Source organism: Cebus imitator, unplaced genomic scaffold (genome assembly GCF_001604975.1).
Source record: "Cebus imitator isolate Cc_AM_T3 unplaced genomic scaffold, Cebus_imitator-1.0 Scaffold618, whole genome shotgun sequence".
Lineage (NCBI taxonomy): Eukaryota > Metazoa > Chordata > Mammalia > Primates > Cebidae > Cebus > Cebus imitator.
In genome coordinates, this window is record NW_016107933.1 from 362586 (window position 1) to 388902 (window position 26317).

The 26317-nt window shown below is 40.3% G+C and overlaps 1 protein-coding gene across 2 annotated transcripts; it reads left to right on the plus strand.

Moving 5' to 3' along the window:
* The first annotated feature begins 257 nt into the window (after positions 1-257).
* Positions 258-25603, plus strand: ZNF354C (zinc finger protein 354C). 2 transcript variants are annotated; one of them, XM_037734435.1, is made up of 5 exons: positions 258-533; positions 1906-2064; positions 15977-16106; positions 16625-16720; positions 18524-25603. In XM_037734435.1, the coding sequence occupies exons 2-5, from the start codon at positions 1960-1962 to the stop codon at positions 19936-19938; spliced, it is 1746 nt and encodes a 581-aa protein (XP_037590363.1). In that variant the 5' UTR covers positions 258-533; positions 1906-1959; the 3' UTR covers positions 19939-25603. The 2 variants fall into 2 exon arrangements, with proteins under 2 accessions (XP_037590363.1, XP_017372615.1); XM_017517126.2 differs by having other exon boundaries at positions 1906-1986; positions 15980-16106.
* The last annotated feature ends 714 nt before the right edge of the window (positions 25604-26317 follow it).

Here is a 26317-nt window from a genome sequence, read left to right on the forward strand (position 1 = left end):
TTTTCAAACCATTCTGCTTACCTAGCAAGTGCGCGGGCTGTAGGCAGCACGGCCAGCAGCGGGAGACCTCCTGCCTCGTGTGCGGCGTGCGCACTGCCTCGCACCGCAACCCCACGCGAACTGTCGCCCTTGAAAGCTACTGCTGGTGGAGGCGGTTCCTCTCCCGGAAGTAGCCGGGCTCACCGCTGCGCCCCCTGGGAAGTGTAGTCGGCACGGGGTCGAGGCATGTCGGGAGTGGTAGTTCTCCCGGGGTTGGCGGGGTTTCGGGGATAGCTCGCGGCCTTTCTGGGGTTCTCCTGGTTGTGGCCATCCCGGCTTGGCTAGGATTTCCGGCCCGGGGTTGAGGCGCTCTCAGTTGTCTCTTCTCCGCCGGGGTGCATCCGCGCCTCTTCAACGAGTGGGTGGCGTGCAGCCTCGTCGGGGCATCTGGGATCGGCCCTGCGCGGCTCTGCGCGCTTTGCCACGGGGTCCCGGGGCGCCGTCCGCCAGCGGCCTGGGCAGCTGGAGACCCGCGGGAGGGAGCGCCCCACTAGGTGAGCTGGGTGCGCCGGGCCGCTGGGGTGGGGATGCCAGCCTTTTGTCATTGTTCATTCTGCGATTTTCTTCTGTGCATTTTCTTCTCGATAACGGAAATAATAAAAGCAGCAGCTGATACCCGCCGAGAGCGCTCGGGTGCCAGACACTTGGCTAGCGCCTCGCCTGAACGAACTCCGCGCATCCCTGCTAAACAGTTAGGGTGGCGGTACGCTGGCTTCCGCTCTCCCAGGAGGAAACCAAGGTAGAGTGGCGAGGTCATTGCCCAGTGTAACTGGGGCCTGGGGCTTGGATCAGGATTCCCTTCCTGGCTCTACTACTTTCCGTTTTGGTGACTTTGGGCAGGTCACGACCCCCTAGTTCTCAGTCTTGGTCACATCTGTAAATGTGAAGATGAAAAATGCTACTTGGAAAGCACTCAACGCTTCCTAGGAAGAGGTGCGCGTCGCCGAGTAACCGAGGCCTTGCATGGCAGCTTCTCCTGGGCTGGCCAAGGCGTCCGCTGGAGCTGTCCTGGCAGAGCCGCAGTTTGTCTCCATGCCACGGGGCACCCTGAGGAGTCGCTGTAGACGCAGGCCTGGAGACGCTGACACTTCCCTGGCTGCCCCAGGCAGCCTCTTCCCTTACTCTCCGTGGGACAGGCAGGGTTCCCACTCCTCTCCCTTGGGTGTGTGTCGGGGAGCGATGGCTGTTTCCGGCTGTGGATGCCATTTGAGGCGGCACCCGTGGAGTATTATTTAGGAGGGAGAGCAACACGCTGGCATGTGTCTTGGGTGGGGACAGTGTGTTAATCCTGTTACCTTGGGTAAAGTGTGGTAAGGCCCGACGGAGAACTAGTAAGAGTCTGGGAAAGCTTAGTGGTTGGATTATGCTCACAGTTTCTTGGGGAGAACACAGCACTCCACGGAAGAGCCACTCAGGGCAAGCAGTGGAGTCTGTCACGAGGGTGCGGATGCGGGGAGGCCTCTTTATCGTAGCTTTCACAGGGAGGAAAAAGCGAGGCAGGGCAGGCAGGCTTAGGATCAGCTAGCTAGGCCGGAAAGTGGCACCCTCAGGAAACCGGATATTCATTGCAACTGTTAGGGCCTACCGTTTAAAGCTAGCTAAGGACTCCAGACATCCTTGGGTGAGTTACAGTTTGCTTAGAGGTAGCTGAGAGGCCCTAAGGTGGATGTTAAAGCATCAATGTACAGAAATAGAAGCATGGTTAATACAGAGAAGGGATAGAGGTTCGCAAGTTGCCCTAGTAAACACTCTTCTTGGTTTGTATCATTAAGTGGGGTGGCCTGATGGACATTATGAGCTGTTGTAACTTCCTCTCCAAGCCTTCTCCTGACGCCAGAATTCCTCTTGACGCCTTTTCCTCTGCAGACCCACCTTGTCCACACTCTGCTCTCCCTGGATAGGAAGACTGAGGAGGAAGGGATGGCTGTGGATCTGCTGCCCGCTCAGGTGAGAGTGATGAAGTTTGTCTTTCTCATCAGTTGGCTTCTGGATTCAGAGATGGCAGGCATGTTTCCAGACTTTGTCCTGGAAAGGTACTTTTCGGTCCATCTAAAACAGTGAAGAATCTGGAACCTTAAAAGTTTTTCCCAGCGTCGGACTTAGCATGGGCCTGCTGAGGAATGCGCCTCTTCTATCCCCAGACTACTCTTCATTCGCCCCACTCACTTTGAGATCAATATTGGAGGCAGCTCCAGTATTGGTGCTTGGTGGGGAGAATGGGGTATGAAGCAGTCTTTGACTTCACAGAGGATATAGTCACACTTGGGGCAAAGATGGGAAGGCCCAGAAGACACCCTCCACAAGCATTATTGACTACTGTGTACAGGATGCTGTGGAGCACGTGGGGGATAGAAAGAGGAAAGCTGTCATTTTCATCTTTGGGGAGCTCGTGGTATTGATCTTAGGAAACATGATTAAATGTTCAGGGGAAATGGCCCAGAAGTGGGGGCATTCTGAGTTGATACTGGATGCCAAGACTGATATTGGTGGTTAGAGAAAACTAAGGGCATTCCAGAAGAAGTTCAGTGTGACTTGGGCTTTGAAGCCCAGCGCTGGGGAGGATGCAGGCCTGGGGCCTTTTCCCTCCAGCGCAGCAAGGATGTTAAGCTGTCCAAATGTCCCTCTCAGCTGTCTAATTGATGCCTCTATTTCCTTCTCTGATTCTTTTCTTTTTTCTCTGCTAGCTTAGCCTCCTTACCTGGGCTCTTTTTTGTTGTTCTTTCTCCATTTGAGATCCATTTTCATTACTTTAACCCTCAGCTTTCTAAATACCTTCCCCAAATCTGTCCTCAGGCCTGACCTTTTTCCTAGCATTTCCGTCTGTGATTCCCACATGGAAGTCCCATCTTTCCATCAACACTAGCTCCTTTTCCTAGTCCCCTCCCTTTTTTGCATTTTCTTTTCTGCCATACTCCAAAGCCTGTTCTTCATTGACTGCTTTTCCAAAAAATAGTGGTAGCCTGTAGGCTAGAAATGTGGACTCTGGAACTTGACTTCATGGCTTCGGATCCAAGCTAGGGATGTGGCCCTGAGCAAGTTATTTTATCTCTCTGTACCCCATTTCCTCAATTTCAGTGGGGTTAATAATATGCATACCTCATTGAATTGATGTGAGCATTAATAACAGTAGTAGCCAGGCACAGTGGCTCACCCCTGTAATCCCAGCACTTTGGGAGGCTAGAAGGATTGCCTGAGCCCAGAAGTTTGAGACCAACCTAAGCAACATAGTGCTTGCTTGTCTCCACAAAAAATTAAAAATAAAATAGCTGGGTGAGACAGCACCTATAGTCCCAGAAACTAAGAAGGCTGAGGTAGGAGGATCACTTGAGCCCAGGAATTCGAGGCTGCAGTGAGCTATGATTGTGCCACTGTGCTCCAACCTGGGCAACAGAGTGTGAGACCTTATCTCAAAAAAAAAACAAAAACAAACCCAAACAGCATATTTACTGTGTGCCAGGTCTATGTATTACTATGTATAAAAATATCTATTCGTTTCATATAGTAAGTCATTTAATCCTTACAAGAGGACTGTTAATATCTGAATTTTACAGATGAGGAAGCTGAGGCACAGAGAAGCAAGTCCCTTGATCAAGGTCACACAGCTGGCTTTTGATCCCAGCAAGACAGTCTATACTGTTAGCATCATGCTCTGAAAAAGTACATTTAAAATACTGAGAGCAGTGCATGGTACATATGAAGACTTCCATAAATTCCAGCTGTTGCTATGGGTCAGGATCAGTAACAGCAGCAGCAGCAGCATTATTTTAGGACCTGCCAGATTTGGTGTGCTTTGCCTCACTAGGCTAGGCTGATTCTTTAATTAAGCAGATGGATGTTTCAGGAAACCAAGATGTAAAGACCAGCAAAATTCAGTGCACAGGAATATCCAGCTATTACCTGGGCTATCCACTGCCCAAAGTAGTGTTCTTCACTCTCTGAGCTCTCCCACACCCATAAGCTGGAGAGATTTACTGCATTTTAGCCAAGGGCAGAGTTAGGTTTGTTTGCACCTAAGAACCAGTTTTGTTTTGTTTTGGAAGGGGGATAGCTAATTCAATATCTAACCCTTTTGTGGGTTTTTGTTGTTGTTGCTTTTTTTAGAGACAGAGCTTTGCTTTGTCACCCAGGCTGGAGTGCAGTGGTGAGATATTGGCTCACTGCAGGCTCGAAGGAATGCTTGGGCTCCTGTGATCCTCCCGCCTTGGCTTCCCAAAGTGCTGGGATTACAGGTGTGAGCAACTGCACCTGGCCAATATCTAACCCTTTTGATTAAGTTTCCTGGGGACCCAGAGTGTTCCAATTGCAGGTCTTATTACCCCATTTAAGTCAGTGCAATGGTAATATCCAATATCACATTCTGCCCTCATTAAGGGTACTAAGTGACAATTTTCTCTCTGTTAGGAAAACAGCAAACAAGCATAGTTTTTAGAAGAAAATTGGTTCTTTGCCATGTTACATATTTCCATGTAATAAATAATTTATTGTCTGGGGAAAAGGCACATGGAATTTGATATTGATTGCTTAATAGTCATAATTTGTTAATTACATATTTTTCTGCAGTAAATAAGTAGTTTTTTGATATTGTCAGTAGTTTTAAAAAGAATAATCTTAATTTTTTGGTAACAATTTTAGATGAAGGAATCATTTCACAGTTAGCATACCCTATATGCAGCTTCCCCTGTTATTCATGTCCTATGTTAGCATGGCATATTTGTTACAATTAATGAGCCACCATTGATATATTATTATTAACTGAAGTCTATATTCACACTTCTTTAGTTTTTAACCTGCTCTCCTTTTTCTGTGCCGGGACCCCACCCAGGATTCCACATTATGTTCAGTTTCATGTTGTCTTAGGCTCCTGTGGTTTGGTGCTTTCTCAGACTTCCCTTGTATGTAATGATCATAATAGTTTTGAGGAGTACTGGTTAGGTCTTTTGTTTTTTTTTTCCAATGGAGTTTCACTCTGTTGCCCAGGCTGGCATGCAGTGATGCAATATCAGTTCAATGCAAACTCCGCCTCCTGGGTTCAAGCATTTCTCCTACCTCAGCCTCCGAGTAGCTGGGATTACAGATGTGCCACTACATCCTGCTAATTTTTGTATTTTTGATAGAGATGGGTTTCAGCATGTTGGCCAGGCTGGTCTCGAGCTCCTGGCTTCAAGTGATCCACCTGCCTTGGTTTCCCAAAGTGCTGGGATTACAGGCGTGAGCCATCATGTCCGGCTCTGGTTAGGTGTTCTGTAGAATGCCCCTCTTTTGTGATTTGTTTGATGTTTTTTCCCATTATCAGACTGGGGTTTGGTTTTTGGGGAGGAAGGTCACAGAGATGAAGTGCCAGTCACATCACATCACACTACAATTGCATACTAATAACAAGACTTATCTCTGCTGCTGTTCACCTTCATCACCTGACTGAGGCAGTGTTTGTCAAGTTTCCCCACTATATGGTTACTTTCTTTTTCTACCTTCCCATACTGTATTCCTTGGGAAAAAGACACTATGTGTAGTCCACACTTACGACATGGCAAGATAGGCACCACTCCTAGAGGTGAAGAATCGACATACGTTATTTGGAAATCTCTGTGGAGGATTGTGGCTTCTCTCTGTTGGGGACCAGCCCAGACACAACCTAGGAAGTAATGAGGGTCTGCGAAGACAAAGAAATTAAGAGGCAAGAGTAAGAGTGCATAAAGATAGGCTCCTAGGGGGCCAACACAAGTAGGAGGATACGAAGGCCCTGAGCACTGGAGACCCACACTATTTATTGAGTGTTTAAACAAAGAAGCATGTGCTCAGGGATGTGGGGGGTGAAAAAGAAGCAAAGCATCAAGCAGATGATCTATACTTGTGGCAGTTTGGCATTTCCTTTGAAGGTATAGAGTATGTTCGACTTTAGATACAATCAGTAAACAGATAGGGAAAAGGTTGCAGCTAGAGCCAGCAAGTCTGGCCACATTCTGGTGCTTCAAAGAGGTCTTCCTTGCTTTGAGCACAGAGCATAGTCTTCAATTAACTCCCATCCTGTGCCAGATAAGCAGGTCATGTGTCAGTTCTTTTCCCAGCATCTCTCCATTTATTTATTTATTCAAACATTTATTTATATCAGTATGGCAACCATGGGCCTGTCTGCTATCTGTACAAGTCAATTATGCTTTAAAAAACTTTTTTTTTAGTCGTTACCCTGTAGTAATATAAATTTACAACTAATGGAAGTCCACTTTCAGATAACATTATACTGCATTATGGGTAGTGCAGGTGTTTTATAGCAGAATATTCCCTTCCTCCCATACTTCCTTATGGCATTGCTGCCATTCATTTCACTCATCCGTATGCTATCATCACCCAATACACTGTTACTATTATAAATTTAAGCAAATAGTTATCTTTTAAATCAAGAATAAGAAAAACAAAAGATGTTATTTTATCATCATTTGTTCCTTCGCAGTCTTCCCTCCTGTCTTTATGTAGATTCAAGTTTCTGACTTATGTTACTTTCCTTCCCCATGAAGAACTTTTTGTATTATTACTTGCAAGGCAGGACTGTTGGTAATGAATTCCCTCGGTTTTTGTTTGTCTGAGAAAGCTGTACTTCTCATCCTTTTTGAAGGATAATGTCTCTGGATATTGAATTCTACATTGGTGATTTTTTTTTTTCCTCAACACTTTAAATATTTTGTTTCACTCTCTTCTTGTTTACATGTTGCTAATGAGAAAATCCACTGTAGTTCTTATCCTTGTGTAAGGTAAGATTTTTTCCCCGTCTTCTTTCAAGATTTTCTCTTGGATTCTGGTGTTTTGCAGTTTTAATATGATATGCCTAGTGTAGATATTTTGGTAGTTATCCTGCTTAGCCTTCTCTGACCTTTCTGGATTTGAGGTTTGATGTCTGCTACTAATTTTGGAAAACTCTCAGCCATTATTACTTTGGATATTCACTCTGCTCTAGTCTCTCTTCTCCTTATGGCATTCTGATTATATTGTAATTTTAAATGATCAAGTAGAATTGTATTTTTAACATGGAAGTATATACATGCTATATAGTAAGAAAATTAGGAATCTGAAACAACAGTAATTATTTGGCATTTCTCACAGTTTCCCTGGGTTAGGAATGCAGACTGTGCGGGAGAAACAGCTTACCATACAAAGTCTGGTGTCTCAGCTGAAAGATCTAAAGACTGGGGGCTAGAATCACTGGAAGCCTCAGTTGTTCACGTGTCTGATAGTTGATGCTTGCTCTTGGCTCATTGCAGAGGTCATAGATAGGGCTATTGGATGAAACATCTACCCATAATTTCTCCATGTGTCTTGGGCTTACAACATGGTGACTAGGCTCCAAAAATGAGCATCCAGTGAGCCAGGTGAAAGGTGTATTATTTTACTACCTTTTCTTGGAAGTTACATGCATCATTTCCATTGAATTCCACTGGATAGCTTCAAAGGAAGGAAACACAGAACTCACTTCTTGGTGGGAGATACGTCAGTGTCACATTATACAAAGAGCATGTGAGATGGGAGAGAAATCGGTGTGGTCATCTTGGTAAAGTATAATCTTCCACGTCTGTCAGAATTAAAAATATGCATACCCTGTAATCCCAGTACTTTGGGGGGCCAAGGCAAGCAGATTACCCTGAGATCTGGAGTTTGAGACCAGCCTGGCCAACATGGTGAAATTTCATCTTTTCTAAAAATACAAAAATTAGCTGGGTATGGTGGCATGCGCCTGTAATCCCAGCTACTTAGGAGGTTGAGGCAGGAGAATCACTTGAACCTGGGAGGTGGAGGTTGCAGTAAGCTGAGATCATGCCAGTGCACTCCAGCCTGGGTGACAGAGCAATACTCCATCTCAAAAAATAAAACATAATAAAAAAAATGCATAGACTTTGATCTAATACTTCAGTGTCTAGAAGTTTATCTTATAAACATAAGTGTACCCAGAGATATCTGTATGAGATTCGTCATTGTGCATTATGACAGCAAAAAACAGAAACCATCTAAATAATACTAAATAAGGAAAATGGTGAAAATAATTACGGTATTTATACAGTGGAATGTATCATTCAGTAATCAAAAAGAATGAGGTTTGGCTGGGCGCGGTGGCTCAAGCCTATAATCCCAGCACTTTGGGAGGCCAAGGCAGGCGGATCACAAGGTCAGGAGATTGAGACCATCCTGGCTAACATGGTAAAACCTGTCTCTACTAAAAATATTTAAAAAAAATTAGCCAGGCATGGTGGTATGCGCCTATAGTCCCAGGTACTTGGGAGGCTGAGGCAGGAGAATCGCTTGAACCCAGGAGGCAGAGGTTGTAATGAGCCGAGATCATACCACTGCACTCCAACCTGGGCGACAGAGCAAGACTCCATTTCAAAAAAAAAAGAAAGAAAGAAGGAAGAATCGCTTAAGGCCAGTAGTTTAAGACCAGCCTGGGCAACATAGCAAGACCCTGGCTCTATAGAAAAACAAAGAGAATTATCTGGGCGTAGTGGTACACATCTTTAGTCCCAGCTGTTTGGGAGGCTGAGGTGGGAAGATCACTTGAGCCCAGTAGTTCAAGGCTGTAGCAAGCTATGATTTATTTCGCTACAGCACCCCAGCCTAGGTGACAGAGTGAGACCCTGTCTCTTAAAAAAAAAATTCATATGCGGATGTGAATATCCATTAAATGCGAGTAAAGCAGGATTGAGAATTTTTCCATTTAAAAAAGGATACATGTATAAAGTACTGCTAGTTACCTGTAGAATGAGACTGCTAATTGGAGCTGGATGGGAATACTTAACTTTGCACTGCGTGTTCTTTTGTATTCTTTCTATTCTTTTTCATGTGTCTGTTTTCATGTTGTTTTAAAAATAGTCAAAAGAACACATGTATGTGTAATTGGATGTACATTCTGGAATATATTTCTAAAAATGGAACAAAAGTTGTCTTGAGTAATTTAGTCTGATTTACCTTGTTTTGTTTTCAATTTAAACTTTTTTCCTGAAGTGATTGTGTTTAATTTGCATTTATTTTTTAAAAACAAATGAAATTTTTAAAGAAAAAGAACGCTTTTTTTTTTTTTTTTTCCTGCTGGAAGTGTTCTAAGGCCTAGGGGAATGGGATTAGCAGTAGACAGAAGATGGGTTTGCTGTGAGTACCCTGCTTACAGCAACATGGAGCTATATTAGTGTGCCAAGACACCATAACAAAACACTAGAGACGAGATGGCTTCAACAATGGAAATGTGTTTTCTTGCAGTTCTGGTGGCTAGAAGTCCAAGATGAAGGTGTGGGCAAGTCTGGCTTCTCCTGAGGCCCCCTTGGCTGGTCGATGGCCGCCTTCTTGCTGCTTCCTGCCACGTGTTCTTTCCAGTGCATGAGCATGTCTGTGTCCTAATCTCCTCTACTTGTAAGCACATGCCATATTAGCTTAGGACGCAGCCTAAAGACCTCATTTTAACTTAATTACCTCTTTAAAGATCTTGTTTCCAAATACTGTTACATTCTGAGGTATAGGGGTGTAAGCTGAAAATAAAATTAGAAGACCCCTGCAACGGTCCGAATGGACTTCCTCCTTGGCCAGGGCCCTCGAAATTTCACCTGAAAGACTGGTTCAGGCTGTGACAGGAAGTAGGGGTTGGACATGCCTCATTATACCCTTCCACCATTAATATCAACACAAACCTCAAGTCTGATAAGAAACATTTACCCAATTATTCTTTCTAAAGCCTGCTACTTTGAGACTTCATCTGCATGACAAAACCTAGGTCTCCACAACCCCTTGTTATGACCCAGACATTCCTTTCTACCGATGATAACTCTTTCAACCAATTGCCAATCAGAATATGTTTACAAAAAAATACAAAAATTAGCAGGGTATGGTGGCATGCACCTATAATCCCAGCTCCTCAGGAGACTGAGGCAGGAGAATCACTTGAACTGAGGAGGCAGAGGTTGCAGTGAACTGAGATTGTATCACTGCACTTCAGCCTAAGCAAGACTGTCTCCAAAAAAAAAAAAAAAAAAAACATCAGATACTTATGTATATATTGAGGTACACTTACTTTCCTAGCTTTAATTATAGATAAGGTATAGGCTTGTGACCCAAGCTTGACATACTTCAGTCAGGAGCTAGAGATACGAGGAAAACAGGAATAGAACAAAGGTCTCCAAACCCAGGGGATTGCAGACTGGTACCAGCCCCTGGCCTATTAGGAACCTGGCTGCACAGCAGGAAGTGAACAGCAGGTGAGCGAGCATTACCACCTGAGCTCCGCCTCCTGTCAGATCAGCAGCAGCATTAGATTCAATAGGAGCATGAATCTTATTGTGAACTGTGCATGTGAGGGACCTAGTTTGTGCGCTACTTATGAGAATCGAATGCCTGGTGATCTGAGATGAATAGTTTTATCCCAAGACCATTCCCCCAACCCTGCTGTCTGTGGAAAAACTTGTCTTCCATGAAAACTGTCCCTGGTGCCAAAAAGGTTGGGGACCTCTGATGTAGCATGTACTCTGGTAATTTGTGGCAACATCAGTAACATTGAATTTGTGGAGGAAGGAGAAGCAGCAGAGCAAAAGCAGTGGCTCTCTCATGCTGGTGAGGCTGTATTGTCTACTTTTCCATGACAACAGTATTCTCACAAGTCTGGTTCCCTAGTGTGATCCTGGCTGTGGTCCAGAATGTTGCTGCCCTAGTTTCTGTTCATTTTCCAAGCCTAGTTCCGTGACTATCAGTTTTCCTGGAGCTACCTGGTCCCTTGTGTAAATGAGCCAAAGTCAGTTTATTGCTAAAAGCCTAAGAAACCACATTTCTTATAAACTTTTTATAAAGCCACCTGCCACAACCTAGATTTTCATCTTGCATTCTTTAAATACAGTTTAGACAACAAATGTTTCTAAGTGAGAAGATGATAAGCATTTTGGGTGGAGCTATCTTTCATTATGCAGTACTTTCTTGTCCATTTCCAGATGATTAGCAGCCTTGATCTCTTTTTTTAAATGCCAGTAGGACCCCCTTACTCACCGTGAGAAATGAAACACCCTCACACATTTCCACTTACTCTGGGGAGGTAGGGGGAGATACCACACATCCATGAGAACAACTGGATAAGATGACTGATGAGATGTCTATGAGGTCTGTAGTTCTAGGAGTCTGTCATTTTATTATTTCTTAATATTTAACGAGCTTTGCTAGGCTCACTGAGTTTTTAAAATATATTTTCAAGAAAATACATGTGCTTCCAACTTCTGGTAATAGAGAAATAGCTCCTTACAGACTAATTCATCTGTGGATTACTACTACACTCTGGATAAAATATAAGAAACCTGAAGGTACTAGAGAGAAATCAGAAGCAGACAGATACTGGACACCTGTGTATATTTGAAAGAAGGAATTGTCACCAGATAAACTTTCCAGTTTTTACAGCTGTTTGCCTGGGAGTAGGCCACACTCAGCACCAACAGAATGATCAAAACTTGGTCACAAATCTGCAGTCTTACTGGTGTGAAGAATCACAAGGTAGAATTTGAGGCAAACTTAGCAATTGGAATGTGAGAGGGGGAATTTTGGAAAGGAGAGAGGCGGAGAAGGGGAGCCCCAAATTCTGTGCACAACCTCTGCCTAAATCTCTAGTTGACCCCTGAACCATACATGCACAGGACAGACTCAAAGTAGCCCAAATAAGAATTGAAAAGAGATATTCAATGCTGCCCACTAGAGAGGTGGGTGTCCGAGTTTGGAATTTAAGTCCAACAAAATTGACTACCTGCTTAAAAAAATCAGTACTCTTCAAAGGAACCTAACAAAATCCAGATTTTCTACATTGTAAACTATCCAACTTCCAGGATGAGGTAGGCCTATGTAGAAATGGGAAAGTACAACCAAAATTCAAGAGGAAGATAAAAAATGGAGACCATGACTCAGATGACCCAGATGTTGAGATTCACAGATAAAGATTTTAAAATGGCTATTATAACTGTGCTCAAGGACTTAGTGGAAAATATACATGTAAAGAATGAAACAATACAAAATGCAAGCAGAGAAATAGAGACTGTGAAAAAAAGTAATTCTAGACTATGAAATTTTAGAACTGAAAAATAAAATACCTGAAATTGTAAAATAAAAAAAAATCACTGTATAGGCTTAATTTTTGGAAATGAACATAAGGAGGAGTCAGTGACACTTGAAGATAGATTGATAGAAATTATCCTATCTGAAAAACAGAGAAAAAAGTGTCTCAGTTACCAACTGAATGATAGTAAAAGATCTAATATACATGAAATTAGAGTTCTAGAAGGAGAGGGGATAGAGACTGGGGCAAAATATATTAAAAGGAAATAATGACCTAAAGTTTCTCAAATTTGGTAAAAAACATAAATTTACAATTTATAACATTTAATGAATCTCAAGCAGGATAAATACAAAGGAAGTCATAGCTACACACATCATTGACCAGTGGCATGCAGTAGAAATATAGTGTGAATCAGGAGTGCAAGCCACATACCTGATATAAAATTTTCCACTAGCCACATTAAAAACTAAACAGAAGCAAATAAATTAACTTTAATAATGTATTTTCTTTGACCCAGTATATCCAAATATTATTTCCACAGGTAATCAATATAAAATTGTTATTGAGATAACTTTCATATATGTTTGCGTATGTATGTATATGTTGTGTGTGTGTGTATATACTTTTAAGTAAATCATCTAGTATATATTTTATACAGATAACATATCTCAATTCAGAAGAGCCACATTTCACGTATTCAGTAGCCACATGTAGCTAGCTGGTCTCTACCACATTGGGAAAAGTTAGAGAAATCACAAAAACCAAAGATTTGAAAGCAGGCAGAAAAAAATTGTATTACATGCAGATAATCAATATTTGAATGACCAATGGCTTCTCATCAGAAACAATGAAGACCAGGAAGCAATAGAATGACATTTTTTTTTTTTTTTCTTTTTTTTGAGACGGAGTTTCACTTATGTTACCCAGGCTGGAGTGCAATGGCGCGATCTCGGCTCACCGCAACCTCCGCCTCCTGGGTTCAGGCAATTCTCCTGCCTCAGCCTCCTGAGTAGCTGGGATTACAGGCACGCGCCACCATGCCCAGCTAATTTTTTGTATTTTTAGTAGAGACGGGGTTTCACCATGTTGACCAGGATGGTCTCGATCTCTTGACCTCGTGATCCACCCGCCTCGGCCTCCCAAAGTGCTGGGATTACAGGCTTGAGCCACCGCGCCCGGCTAGAATGACATTTTACATGCTGAAAGAGAAAAAAAAATTCAACCCAGAATGCTACATCCAATGAAAATACTCTTCAAGAATGAAGATGAAATAACGGCATTTTCAAGTAAAATAAAATTAAACTAATTCATTGCCAGCAGGCCTGCACTACAAGATATGTAAAGGAAGTTATGCAAGTTAAAGGAAAAATATACCAGATGGGAACTCTGATTTTAGAAAGAATGAAGAGCATTAGAAATGGTAGCTATCTGGAAAATATAAAATACTTTTTTTTCTCTCGATTTCTTTAAAATGCAGCTGACTGCTTAAAGCAAAATAATACTATTGTATTATGGTAGAGGGTTTACAACATAGGTAGCTATAGTGCAAATAACAACTGTGAAGATAGAATTTATTTACATCTGATAATGTAAACATAACATAAAAGTTTTATATGCATCATACACACATACATACATATTTGGACTGGGAAAGCTCCCTCTTTTTCTCTGGAAAAGCTCTATTTTTATCTCTGGGGATTCTTGAATTTTTTTTTTTTTTTTGAGACAGAGCCTCCCTCTGTTGCCCAGGCTGGAGTGAACTGGTGTGATCTTGGCTCACTGCAGCTTCCCTGGGTACAAACAATTCTCATGCCTCAGCTTCCTGAGTAGCTGGGACTACAGGTGCGTACAACCATGCCTCGATAATTTTTTGTATTTTTAGTAGAGTTGGGGTTTCACCATGTTGCCAAGGCTGGTCTTGAACTCCTGAGCTCAGGCAGCCCGCCCAGCTTGGGTTCCCAAAGTGCTAGGGTTATAGGTGTGAGCCACTGAACCTGGCCATCAGCTTGTGTGGGTTTTTGCTGTTATTGTTGTTTGTTTGTTTGTTTTTTGAGACTGAGTATCCCACTGTCACCTAGGCTGGAGTGCAGTGGTATGATCTTGGCTCACTGCAACCTCTGCCTCCCGGGTTCAAGCGATTCTCCTGCTTCAGCCTCCCGAGTAGCTGGGATTATAGGTACCCGCCATCACACCCAGCTAATTTTTGTACCTTTCTTTTTTTTTTTTTTTTAAGTAGAGACGAGGTTTCACCGTGGTGGCCAGGCAGGTCTCGAACTCTTGACCTCAGGCGATCCCCCTGCCTCTGACTCCCAAAGTGCTGGGATTATAAGCGTGAGCCACTGCACCCTGCCTGGCTTGTGTATTTTTAAGATCCCAATGACACTGGCTACTCCCTTAAGCCTCCTTACTGATGTCTTGCAACTGGCCTAAATGATTTGACAGAGCTTGCTTGATTACATAGAAGGCCCCTGCTAAGAGTTCCTCCTTTGAGCTCTCCCACACCAAGATTCTTCACGCAGATCCAGAGATGTAGTGTGGTCTGTGCAAATAAAGGGGGACTGCACATGGAGTATCTCTTGGCTTTCCAGTGCTTCCCTGGACTCTCTTTCTCTTGCTGTGTTGTACCCTTTGCCTTTAAAGGTAAATCTTAACATGAATATGCTCAGTGAAATTTGGTTAAGTACTGTCAACTCTATGAACTGGGAAAAATCTTTGTAACAACTGTAGCATAAAGAAGGAAGGTGGTGATACTTGCAAGGTTCTTGCATTCAATGTGAAATGATATATTAGCTCTAAATAGATGATGAGTAACCAAAACTATTATAATTATTAGAGTAACCACTAAAAATGCAAAGAGGTCTAACTAAAAAGTCAACATATAAGTTAAAATGAAATTTAAGAAAATTCAAAGCAAAGGAAGACACACACATACATACACACAATCTCCCTAACTGTAAAACACTGTAAGCCTAATGGTAGGATAGAAAGTAATAAGTGAAAGATTGCTTTTCTGCCCCTCTCCACGAATATCAAAGAATAATGAGGGTGACAGCTTGTATTCTTCCAGAGAGTTTTGTATGCATCATACATATGTATATACAGATATAGAATTTTCAACAAATATAGATCGTTTTGTGGCTGGCTTTTTCATATGAATCAACAATATGTCAAGGTCAAATTCCAGTGTCACACAGATCTACCTAATTCTATTAAAGGCTGCATAACATTTCATGGAATAAACATACTGTAATCTGCTTATCCATTTCCTTATTGATAGATAGGTAGGTTGTCTTCAATTGTTCACATTGTATTTCTTTCTTATTGCTCCTGTAACAAATTACCACAAACTCAGCATCTTAAAACAATGTAAATTTATTCTTTTACAGTTCTGGAAGTCAGAAGTCTGAAATCAGTTTTCCTGGCTTGAGGTCAGGCTGTCAACAGGGCTGGTTCCTTCTAGAGGCTGTCAGGGGAAAATCTGTTTCCTTGCCCTTTTCACCTTCTAGTGTTTCCCTGTAGCCCCTGGCTTGTGGTTCTTTCATCCATCTTCCAAGCATAGCACTCCAGTTTTTGCTTCTGTTGTCACATTGCCTTCTCTTGAGAAAGATCCCAGGCTGGTACTTAAATTCCTTGTTGGCAGGGACTTTGCCTTATTTCCCCTACTCCCACTGCATGTGGCATGTGTCATTGTTCCCAATGAGTACTTAATAAATACTTGTTTAAATAGTTAATAGGTGGTTCCAAAAATTACCTAAATAGTTGATGTGAAATACTTAGAATCCTGAGATTTTCTGAATTGCTTGCTATACATCCCACTGTCACTTGCTTACTGCGTCTTCCATTGAAGAAGATGGTCCTGGATGAAGAGGAATGGGTTTGCCATTACAGGAGTCCATGACATTCAGGGATGTGGCTGTGTTCTTCAGCCAGGATGAGTGGTTGCACCTGGACTCTGCCCAGAGAGCCTTGTACCGGGAGGTGATGTTGGAGAACTACAGCACTCTGGTCTCACTGGGTAAGAATTACTGCCTATAATGAAGAATCTGTTATAGGAAGGCCTCACAGGTCTATCTTTGGGGTTCCGAGCCTGTAGTTTTTTTTTTTTTTTTTTTTTTTTTACCATATTGAGCCCCTGGGAAAGGTTGAATTGCTGTAGAGTTGAAACTGTACATTTTTGTTGTGATGCCTTTCTTGCTATTTGTTTCTCCTTCCTCTGCTGTCCCTCACATTCCACCACCAATCAAAGTTTCCTCCTTGGAGTAGGCCAATGACTAGATCCCACTTTAGATTCTGAGAAACACTTAGGAACCCCCCATCTTAGAGGCATTCATTGCCAGGGCCCTATCATGTTTCTGAACTGAGACCTTCCTCACCCATTGGCAGCTCCAGTACCCCTGAGAAGTGCTTGTGTTGCCTTCTCTGCCTCTCAGGGCTTGCTTTCTTTGCTGTGTAAGTTCAGAGTGAGTGGTCTGTGAGTTCTTGGATTGCTCTTCATGCTATTTGTTCAAACTTCATTTCCTTCCTCATGAGCAGGGATTCCATTTTCAATGCCAAAGGTGATTCATCAGTTGCAACAAGGACAAGATCCCTGCATGGTGGAAGGAGAAGTCGCTTCTGATACCTGTCTAGGTAAGTGAGAGGCTGGGAAATGGGCACAAGAGAGTCTTTATAGATAAGCAGGTCACAAAGGAGGCAGTTCTTGGGAAAATCTTGGAAATATGGAGCCATACTGAGATGCTCAGGGTTAGTTGTATTTTATTTGAGTTGTATAGGTTAAAGTACATACAATTACCTAATTGTAATTATCTAATGTTAACCTGTTTTCTATCATGGATTGATGAAAGGAAATCAGGTTTTAACAGAGAATAGTTCACTGAGAATCAAAGCTGAGCTTGGGGCTTGGGCATATTTCAGGACTTTAAGACATATTGACTTCAAATCTCCTGCAGATTTTCATTATTCTCAAGAGATTCCTACAAAGATAGTGCAGTTTTTTGGTTGCAGCTTATTAGATGAATATGTCTCTCTTTGTGATAAAATAAAAAGGGGAAAATAAAAAGAAAGGTAATATAGGTCGGGCACAGTGGCTCATGCCTATAATCCCAGCACTTTGGGAGGCTGAGGTGGGCGGATCATGAGGTCAGGAGATTGAGATCATCCTGGCCAACATGGTGAAACCCCCTCTCTACTAAAATTACAAGAATTAGCTGGGTATGGTGGTGTGCGCCTGTAGTCCCAGCTACTTGGGAGGATGAAGCAGGAGAATTGCTTGATCCAGGGAGGCGGAGGTTGCAGTGAGCTGAGATCACACCATTGCACTTTAGCCTGGTGACAGAGCAAGGCTCCATTGCAAAAAAAAGAAAAAAAGGTAATATGAAACAAATTGTTATTCTTCCAATCACCAGGGATTAGATTGTTGCACATGGGTGATTTACTCCATATTTTCCTCTTTTTTATAATGAGCATCCTAAACTTAAATCACATATAATCATCACAGTCATGCTGCAGGGCTGTTGTAATTTTCAAAACCTGAATGTCCCCTGACTGTTTTTTTTTTGTTTTTTTTTTTGAGATGAGTCTCTGTCACCCAGGCTGGAGTGCAGTGGTATGATCACAGTTCACTGCACTCTCTGCCTCCCTGGCTCAAGTGATCCTTCTACCTCAGCCTCCTGAGTAGCTGGGACCACATGAGCCACCATGCCTAGCTAACATTTTGTATTTTTTGTAGAGATGGGGTTTTGCCATGTTGTCCAGGCTGGTCTCAAACTCCTGAGCTCAAGCGATCTGCCTGCTTCAGACTCTCAAAGTGCTGGGATTACAGGTGTGAGCCACTGCACCCAGCCTGTCCTCTTTTTAACAGATTGTTTCCCCCTTTGCAGACTATGATATAAAATCACAGTCACATGAAATAAAGAAATTTAAGAAAACCAATTCAAATATTTAAAAAATTATTGGGTATAGAGTTTCAGAGAGAGCATGGAGAGAAAATATAATGAAAGGGACATTATAACGAGATGAAGAACGAGAAAGTAGACAAGCTGCCTGCTTCATTGCCTGGTATATGCAGAGTGGAAAATGGTGATAGAATGGAGTATCCCATGGTATTCAACTTGGGCTTATCATTTGAGATTTTTCTGTATCCTCATATCTTCTACTCAGCCTGCTCTTCTGTGTATAACTTTACTACACCTTGGGTGGCATCTCTTCATTTTCATTGTTAATTTGTCCAGTGTATCCTCCCATGCCACTCCTTAACCTATTTACCCCTTTTTCCTATATCCCATCCTGTTCTTCCCAAGATTTGAGTCAGCATTTGAGATCTGATCATATCACTTTTCTTTTATATATACTGTTACCAATTTTATTGTCCCACTGATACATCAGTTTGTTTCTTCCAGCAGAGGAGGCATTAATTCTTCTGATGCATTTTAGGTTTCAAGGCTTGGCCTGAAACAGAAGCATTGCCTTATCGGCAGGATATTTTTATAGAAGAAACATTGCAGGGAATAATGAAGAAAGAATTCATTAAGTATGGTCACTGGGACATTAACTTTGAAGAAGCTGTGGAATTTGAGAGCAGGATAGAAGAGGAGCAAGAAAAGAAACCTCTTAGGCAAATGATAGTTTCGCATGAGAAAACCATCAGTGAAGATGGAAACCATACAAGTCTTGAATTGGAGAAAAACTTATTTGTAAATACAGCTCTCGTTTTGCAACAGAGTGTTCCTGTAGAAAGGATACCCAATATGTTTTATACATGTGGGAAAGATTTTAAACAGAATATTGATCTCATGAAATGCTTCCAAATTTACCCAGGAGGAAAACCTCATATCTGTAATGAATGTGGGAAGAGCTTCAAGCAGAATCTTCATCTTATTGAACACCAGAGAATTCATACAGGTGAGAAACCCTACAAATGTAATGAGTGTGAAAAAACCTTCAGCCACAGATCATCCCTTCTTTCTCATCAGAGAATTCATACTGGAGAGAAACCTTACAAGTGTAATGAATGTGAGAAAGCATTTAGCAACAGTTCAACCCTTATTAAACATCTGAGAGTGCATACTGGAGAGAAACCGTATCATTGTAGAGAATGTGGTAAAGCCTTTAGCCAGTGTTCAACCCTCACTGTACATCAGAGAATTCATACTGGAGAGAAACTCTATAAATGTGGTGAATGTGAGAAGGCCTTCAACTGTAGAGCAAAACTTCACAGGCATCAAAGAATCCATACAGGCGAGAAACCCTACAAATGTAGCGAATGTGGGAAAGGTTACAGCCAGTTTACATCTCTAGCTGAACATCAGAGATTTCATTCTGGAGAACAACTCTATAAATGCCTGGAATGTGGGAGAACCTTCACACGTATTGCAACCCTTATTGAACATGAGCGAATTCACACTGGACAAAAACCTTATCAATGCAATGAATGTGAGAAAGCCTTCAACCAGTATTCGTCCTTTAATGAACATCGAAAAATTCATACTGGGGAAAAACTTTATACATGTGAGGAATGTGGGAAAGCCTTTGGTTGCAAATCTAACCTTTATAGACATCAGAGAATTCATACCGGAGAGAAACCGTATCAGTGTAATCAGTGTGGAAAGGCCTTCAGCCAGTATTCATTTTTAACTGAACATGAGAGGATCCATACTGGAGAGAAACTGTATAAATGTATGGAATGTGGGAAAGCCTACAGTTACAGATCAAACCTTTGTAGACACAAAAAAGTTCACACTAAAGAGAAACTCTATAAATGGAAAGAATATGAGAAACCTTCCATCTGCAGCTCCTCACTTACTCAGTATCAGAGATTTCTTAGAGGAGATAAGGCCTATGAGGTTTAGTTCATCTCTCAAATAATCCAAGGCTTCTCATTGGGGAATAAGGAGAATAATAAGTAGGGTACAAACTCCTAATAGATTTAAGTCTTTTTTACTTCTGAAGGAAATATGTTAGTTGCCACGAAGTAATGGTAAAATTGATTAGTGAAATTATGAAAAGCACTGACTTGTTAAGTTTTAAAAGAACCGTATTGTGGTTTATGGCCATGCTTGCGAGTTTTGATGGGGTTAAAAAAAAAAAAGAAAAAAAAGAACCATAAATTCTAAGGTTTCTAAAATCCCATAAATATTTTTTAATTCATAGAAAAAATGTAAAAGGCCTAACTTTTTAAAAAATCATGAAAAATGGTTCAATATCATATTGTTTATCTCATAAGACCATATTCCCTGTATAAGAGTAAGCTTCAATATGTGAAATTTCTTTTAAAAACAGTCACTGAGTTATTAATAATGTGAATAAGTGCACGGCCTTTTTTAAAGTAGTAGGCCAACATAGAAAGCGCTCCTTTTCCATAAAGAGAAGCTAAACATAAAAAAGAAATTCTTTAAATTTAACTCTTTATGTGGAAATAATAATGCCTTTTTTATGAGCTTTCCCACCAGCAACTTATATGTGTAAACAAACATATATACACGTGTGTGTGTGTGTGTGTGTAGATACACATACACATGCAGCTTTGCGAAACATTTTTTCAAAAGTCCTTTATTATTAAAAAATGTAGTTTTATTAGTTTAGAATTTAGTTCTTGGAATTATGCCCAAATGTAGACTCTGTTTCTTTTACTTTCTTCTGTTATTTTTTAATTTGTTGTGGTTTTATATAACTGAACAGAGTACTATTATAGTACCATAGAAGGTGCATTAACTGAAGCAGTTAGAAAGACTGTCATGCACATACTTTGTTATCTGTTGCAGAAGGTATATATTTGGCAGAATCTCAGGCTACATGTCTGGTAGCTCATTAGAGCCAGGAGAGATTTTCGTTTAATTATAACCTTTCATTGTACTAAAAGAAGAATTTGAACTTAATGAACAGAGTCAAGACTAGAATCTAGGTATTCAGTTCTGGTGTTTTGAGATAATTATAGGCTCATTTCCAACCTGAGGTTCCAAGAGAACTATTTGTTTTGTAGCCTGGTTAGACATAGTTGCAGTAATTTAAAGTTATTGTTTTATCTTTTAGGGTTTCCTCTCACCTTAATCTTAATAATTGACTCACAGCTATATTCTTTTTTCTTATGAGTCCCTAATTATGCTTGCTTTTATTATACTTGTACTTAAATCCTTAAAGCTAGCTGAGCTCCAGAGAGTGTGTTTTTGGAGGCTTCACCTATAAGGCTGCCTTCTTATTACACATATTTTAGGAACTATTTTGTGTAAAGTTATATATGAAGAATTTATTGTTAAGCATTCTTTTCATAATTTTAAATGTTTAATTCCCCTCCAGGCCTTTCTCCTCCAATTTTATATTTGACTTTCATTCAATTAACAGTTGGTATCATTAAAAAAAAATGATTCTAATACAATTAGCTAGACCTTCTGAGAAAGATACAGAATTAAACTCAAGCATTCAGAATAGTATATTTTTTAATTGACTGGTTTTAGCTTATCAGAAAGTAATTGTTTTATGAATTTAAATACATTACAAAGAAAATGAGGTGTTTAAACAGACCTCAATATTTAACATTGTACCCAATAATGGTGAGCTTGCTTAGTATCCAAATTTTGGTTTCTAAGTGGCATTCCCCACTAAAAAGAACCAGGGTTCCTTGCAGAAATAGCTGATTCCATGTTTGGAGCAGGGGAAGTGGATGATGTGACAAAATTTTTTTCTTAAGAAAATGAAAAGCTAGATAGTATTTGAAGACTAATAGGGTAATGTCAGAAGGGGACAGGTGCCAACTAGCCAAATATAGGACAACTTAAAATAAAAGAATAATCACTGATACTGCTAATAATATTAAGAAGGAAGTTCATAATGATGAAAATAGAGAAAAAAACTTTATAAAATTATTTGAAGTATGTCTTCTTTTAAATGTACACAGAATGATAGATTTGAAAAAATTACCATTTTACAACCCTTAATGTAATTAAATCTGGCAAAAATGTATAGTAAAACCCATTAGGTGAAAAAAGTTTTAAGGAACTTGGTTTAAAAAGTTTCAGAAGATCACAGATACCTATTACCACAGAATTGCCTTTACAAAAGATTTGGCTGTCAAACTTCATTTCACTCCTTCTGGAATAAGCCAACATTATGTGGCTCATGATGGGATTCAGTATGAAGCATATGTGATCATCCTTGATGTACTGTCAAAAATGTTTACCCCAAATTTAATTAAATCTCTTACCTAGACTTATCTTCCTGTTTAAAGAAATACAAGGAATAGAGGAACAAGTTAAATTACACAGTATGGAAATAGACAAATCCAGAGTTGGTACAGAACAACTGGTCTAAACTTTTCAAAAAGTAAATGTAATAAAACAAAAAGTGGTCTCTTCTAAATTAAGACAAGAGACATAACCAAATAGAAAGTTTGATCCTTTATTAGCTTCTGATTCATAAAAAAAAAACAACAACAACTTATAAAAGACATGTGGGGGGATATTTGGGGAAATACGAAGATGGAATGGGTATTAGAAAATGTGGTATGTTTGATTTTTCTAGAAGTGATAATTGAGTTATATAGGATAATGTTCTAATTCTTAGGGGATGCATGCAGAAGTTTTTTTTGGGTTTGAAACGTCATGATGTCTGCAGCATATTTTCAAATAAATATGTACAAAATTAGTCAATTTTTTTTGTGGTGGATGTAGAGATGTTCATTGGTCATTTAAAAAATTTTTCTATATGTGTAAATTTTTAATAAAAATGGAAAAAATTGATTGGATAAAGTAATGAATATTAATCTTTCAATCAGAATTCTCCGTTTATATTCTTAGGAAGTTCCTGTTTGAGAGTTTATCTTCCAGGGTTGTAATCAATGGAAAGAAAGTAACTTTGGGTGGTACTGGTTCCACTTTAAATGGAATGAGCATGCCCCACTTTATCTTTCATGCTAAATGTAACTAATGCATGGAGCAGCTGTCTGGGAACTCTCAAAAGTAATGGTAACAGGCTATAATTTGAAACAAGATCATTGTGGCACTCCTGGGCATTCTTGTGGTGAGGACAGTGATGGCTGAGCAGGCATCTATACCTCAGAGTTAGGAACCCTTCACTCTTGTTGGAGGATCTGTGGGCCAAAAAGGGTTAGGAGAATCCCCATTGCTTTTCTTCCCTCACTATCTCCCTGCTCCTTGGAACTGGAGGTGATGTATCGATGAGGTGTATTAGCAGAGAGGAGAACCTAAACCCTTGGGTTTCTAATTTGAAGACCAGGAAGAGGAAGTGGTTCCTGAGATCTGGAAGGCATCAAGGTCGTGAAAGATAAGGAAGCTCAAGAAAGTGATCTCATACAGTTGTTTATGCGATCTGTTCTATATATGTGTAGATCTGACCCGATAATTGTTCAGGTCTGACATTGGGCATATAAGACAAATCCAAATAGCACTGAAGATACTTAGAAAACCGGACTGACATTAGAACCACAGCCCACAGGAGATGGATTGGAACTGGTGACCAAGACCAGCCAGTTAAATTGACTGCTGGAAAAAATACCCTAACATTTTCCAGAAGAATTAAATACCCAGAGGCTCATAATATTCAAAACGTCCAAGATGCAAGGCAGAATCACATGAAATACATGAATCAGGAAATTTCCAAAAATTCAAAGGAAAGACACAACAGACAGTAACCCCAAGATGACACAGATGTTGGAATTATGAGAAAGACTTTAAAGTAGATATTATAAAAATGTTTCAGAAAGTGTGACCATTCCAGAAATGGATGGAAATGTCAATTGTTTCAGCAGGAAAATAATAATTTGACTCATTTCTGATAGAATATGATAGAAGTGAGGCCATGTCACTTAAAAGATTGGATTATGAAAAGACTGTGGCTTCTGCATAGCCATGCACTCTCTTGAATTACTTGACCTTTGGGAAGCCAGTTGCCATATTGTGAGGACACTTAGCCTATGGAGAGTTCCATGTCGTAAATAACTGAAGCTCATGGCCAACAGCCAGCAAGAAACTGGCCTTCGAGCTACCATGTGAGTGAGCTTAGAAGTAGATCCTTCACCTGAGCCTTCAAATAAGACTGCAGCCATAGCCAACTACTTGCCCATAACCTCATGTGAGATGCTGAGCCAGAAAGACCTAGCTAAACCACTCACTTCTGGCTTCTTAACCCCCAGAAACTCTGGGTTAGTAAGTGTTTTAACCAGTAGGTTTTAGGGTAATTTATTAAGCAGCAATAGATAACTAACACAGAACTTGGTACTTAGAGATGAGTTGCCATAATGAAAACCCAAAATATGGGAGTGGATCTGGAACTTGGCAGTGGGTGTTAAGTAGGCATGTGCTGGTAAAAACCTAAAGTGCTTTGAAGAAATTACTTGTAGAAGCATCATAGTCCTTGACAAGGCTGTAGATGAGGACTTTTAGAAAAGTAAGGTAAGTGTTACTGGAAACTGGAGGAAGGAAGAACTTATGTAGTGGCAGACTGAAATTAAAACATGTGCCTAATATGATCTCACTAGAGAGAGTTCCTGGCAGAGTATGGAAGGTGCCATCTGGCTTCTTGATTATAGTGAAATATGAGGAGAGATTAAAAACTATAGGAAAGACCATTAAACAAAAAGGATCCAGGGCTTGATGGTTTTGGAGATAGTCTCATCAAGGCAACAGGATATGCTAAAATTAAGAAATTGCTTCTGAGCAAAGATCAAATTTAGAGAATTCCCTGGAAAACACCTTCCAATGATGAAGCTCATTATAATATTTAATAAAAATTAATAAGAGTTGACAAGGATGTGGAAAAATTGGAACCCACACACATTGATGGTGGGAGTATAAAATGGTGCAGCCTCTTTGGAACACAGACTGGAATTTACTTCAAAGATTAAATATAGTGTAATCATGAGACTTAGCAATTCCACTCTTAAATTTATCCCTAAGAGAATGAAAACAAACATTTATATGTGTACATGAATGTTCATAGTAGCGTTATTCATAATAGAAAGTGGAGACAACCCAGTGTTCATCAACTGATGAATGAATAGGTGAAATGTGGCATATTTGTATAATGAAACATTGTTTGTCAATAAAAAGAAATAAAACACTGAATAAATAAATGCTACAACATGAGTCAACCTTGAAAACATGCTGAGTGAAGGAAGCCAGTAACAAAGGACCACATATTGTGTAGTTCCATTTATATGTGATTTTCAGAATAAGCACATCTGTAGAGACAAAGTAGATTATTGATCTCCAAGGGCTTTAGAGATTTGGAGGAAATGTGGGCCGATGGCTAATGGATGTGGAGTTTCTTTTTGGAATGATGAAAATGTTCTAAAATCATGTGAATTATTCCACAACTCTGAATATACTACAAGGCTTTATATAGGTGAATTGCATGGTATGTGAATTTATATAAAGATTGTACACTTTATATGGGTGAATTGCATGGTATGTGAATTCTATCTCACTAAAGTTTGTTGTAAACAGCCTACTGCAAATGCTTATCTGTTAATGCCAATCTGTAATAAAAATTTTATGTATTTCATCTTTGGAAATGTTCTTTTACCCTGATAGGCATTTTCTAATGCTGATATCTGTCCATAAGCGTATTATTCAATTGGGCATATTCATGGCTTGGAAGTCATTTACAGAATTTCATCAGATTCTTTGGGCGTTTGCCTGTCAGCACAGTGTTACATTGCAGACTAATCAGAAGGGTTGGGTGGACGCTCTTCAGTTGTACTGTTAAGTGAATTTTGAAATATGTATATTTCTTCTGCATTTGCATCTTTTGCATTTGCATTATGATCTAAAAATGCTGTTGGAACTGGAGTTTGTGCTCAGAATCCATATGTGTGGAAAATATTTGTGAGAGTGGAGATATCATTTATTTTAAACTTGGACAGCATGTGAAATATGTAAAGCATTTTCACATTACTTGTGATTCAAATATTAGTTGTCATTGAAATGACTTTGCAGCAGAATAAGCTTTGCATATAAGCTCTGATTTGCCTTGAAATGTTAGGTTGAATTCATTAAGAAACATAAACTTTGCAGCAAAAGCTAGTTTCTAGCCATTCCATGTTTAATAATAGTGGTTTGAACAAAGTTCTTATTCAGAAAAATTTCATGCCCAGCCCTGAGCTTAAAAAATTGTAGTCAAGGTTTATTACTGCTAAGTCATTAAACTGCTGTGTGACAGAGCTAGTCAGGATATTTGGCTTCTATTTCTGGGGAAAAAAAAAATCACAGAGCTGAC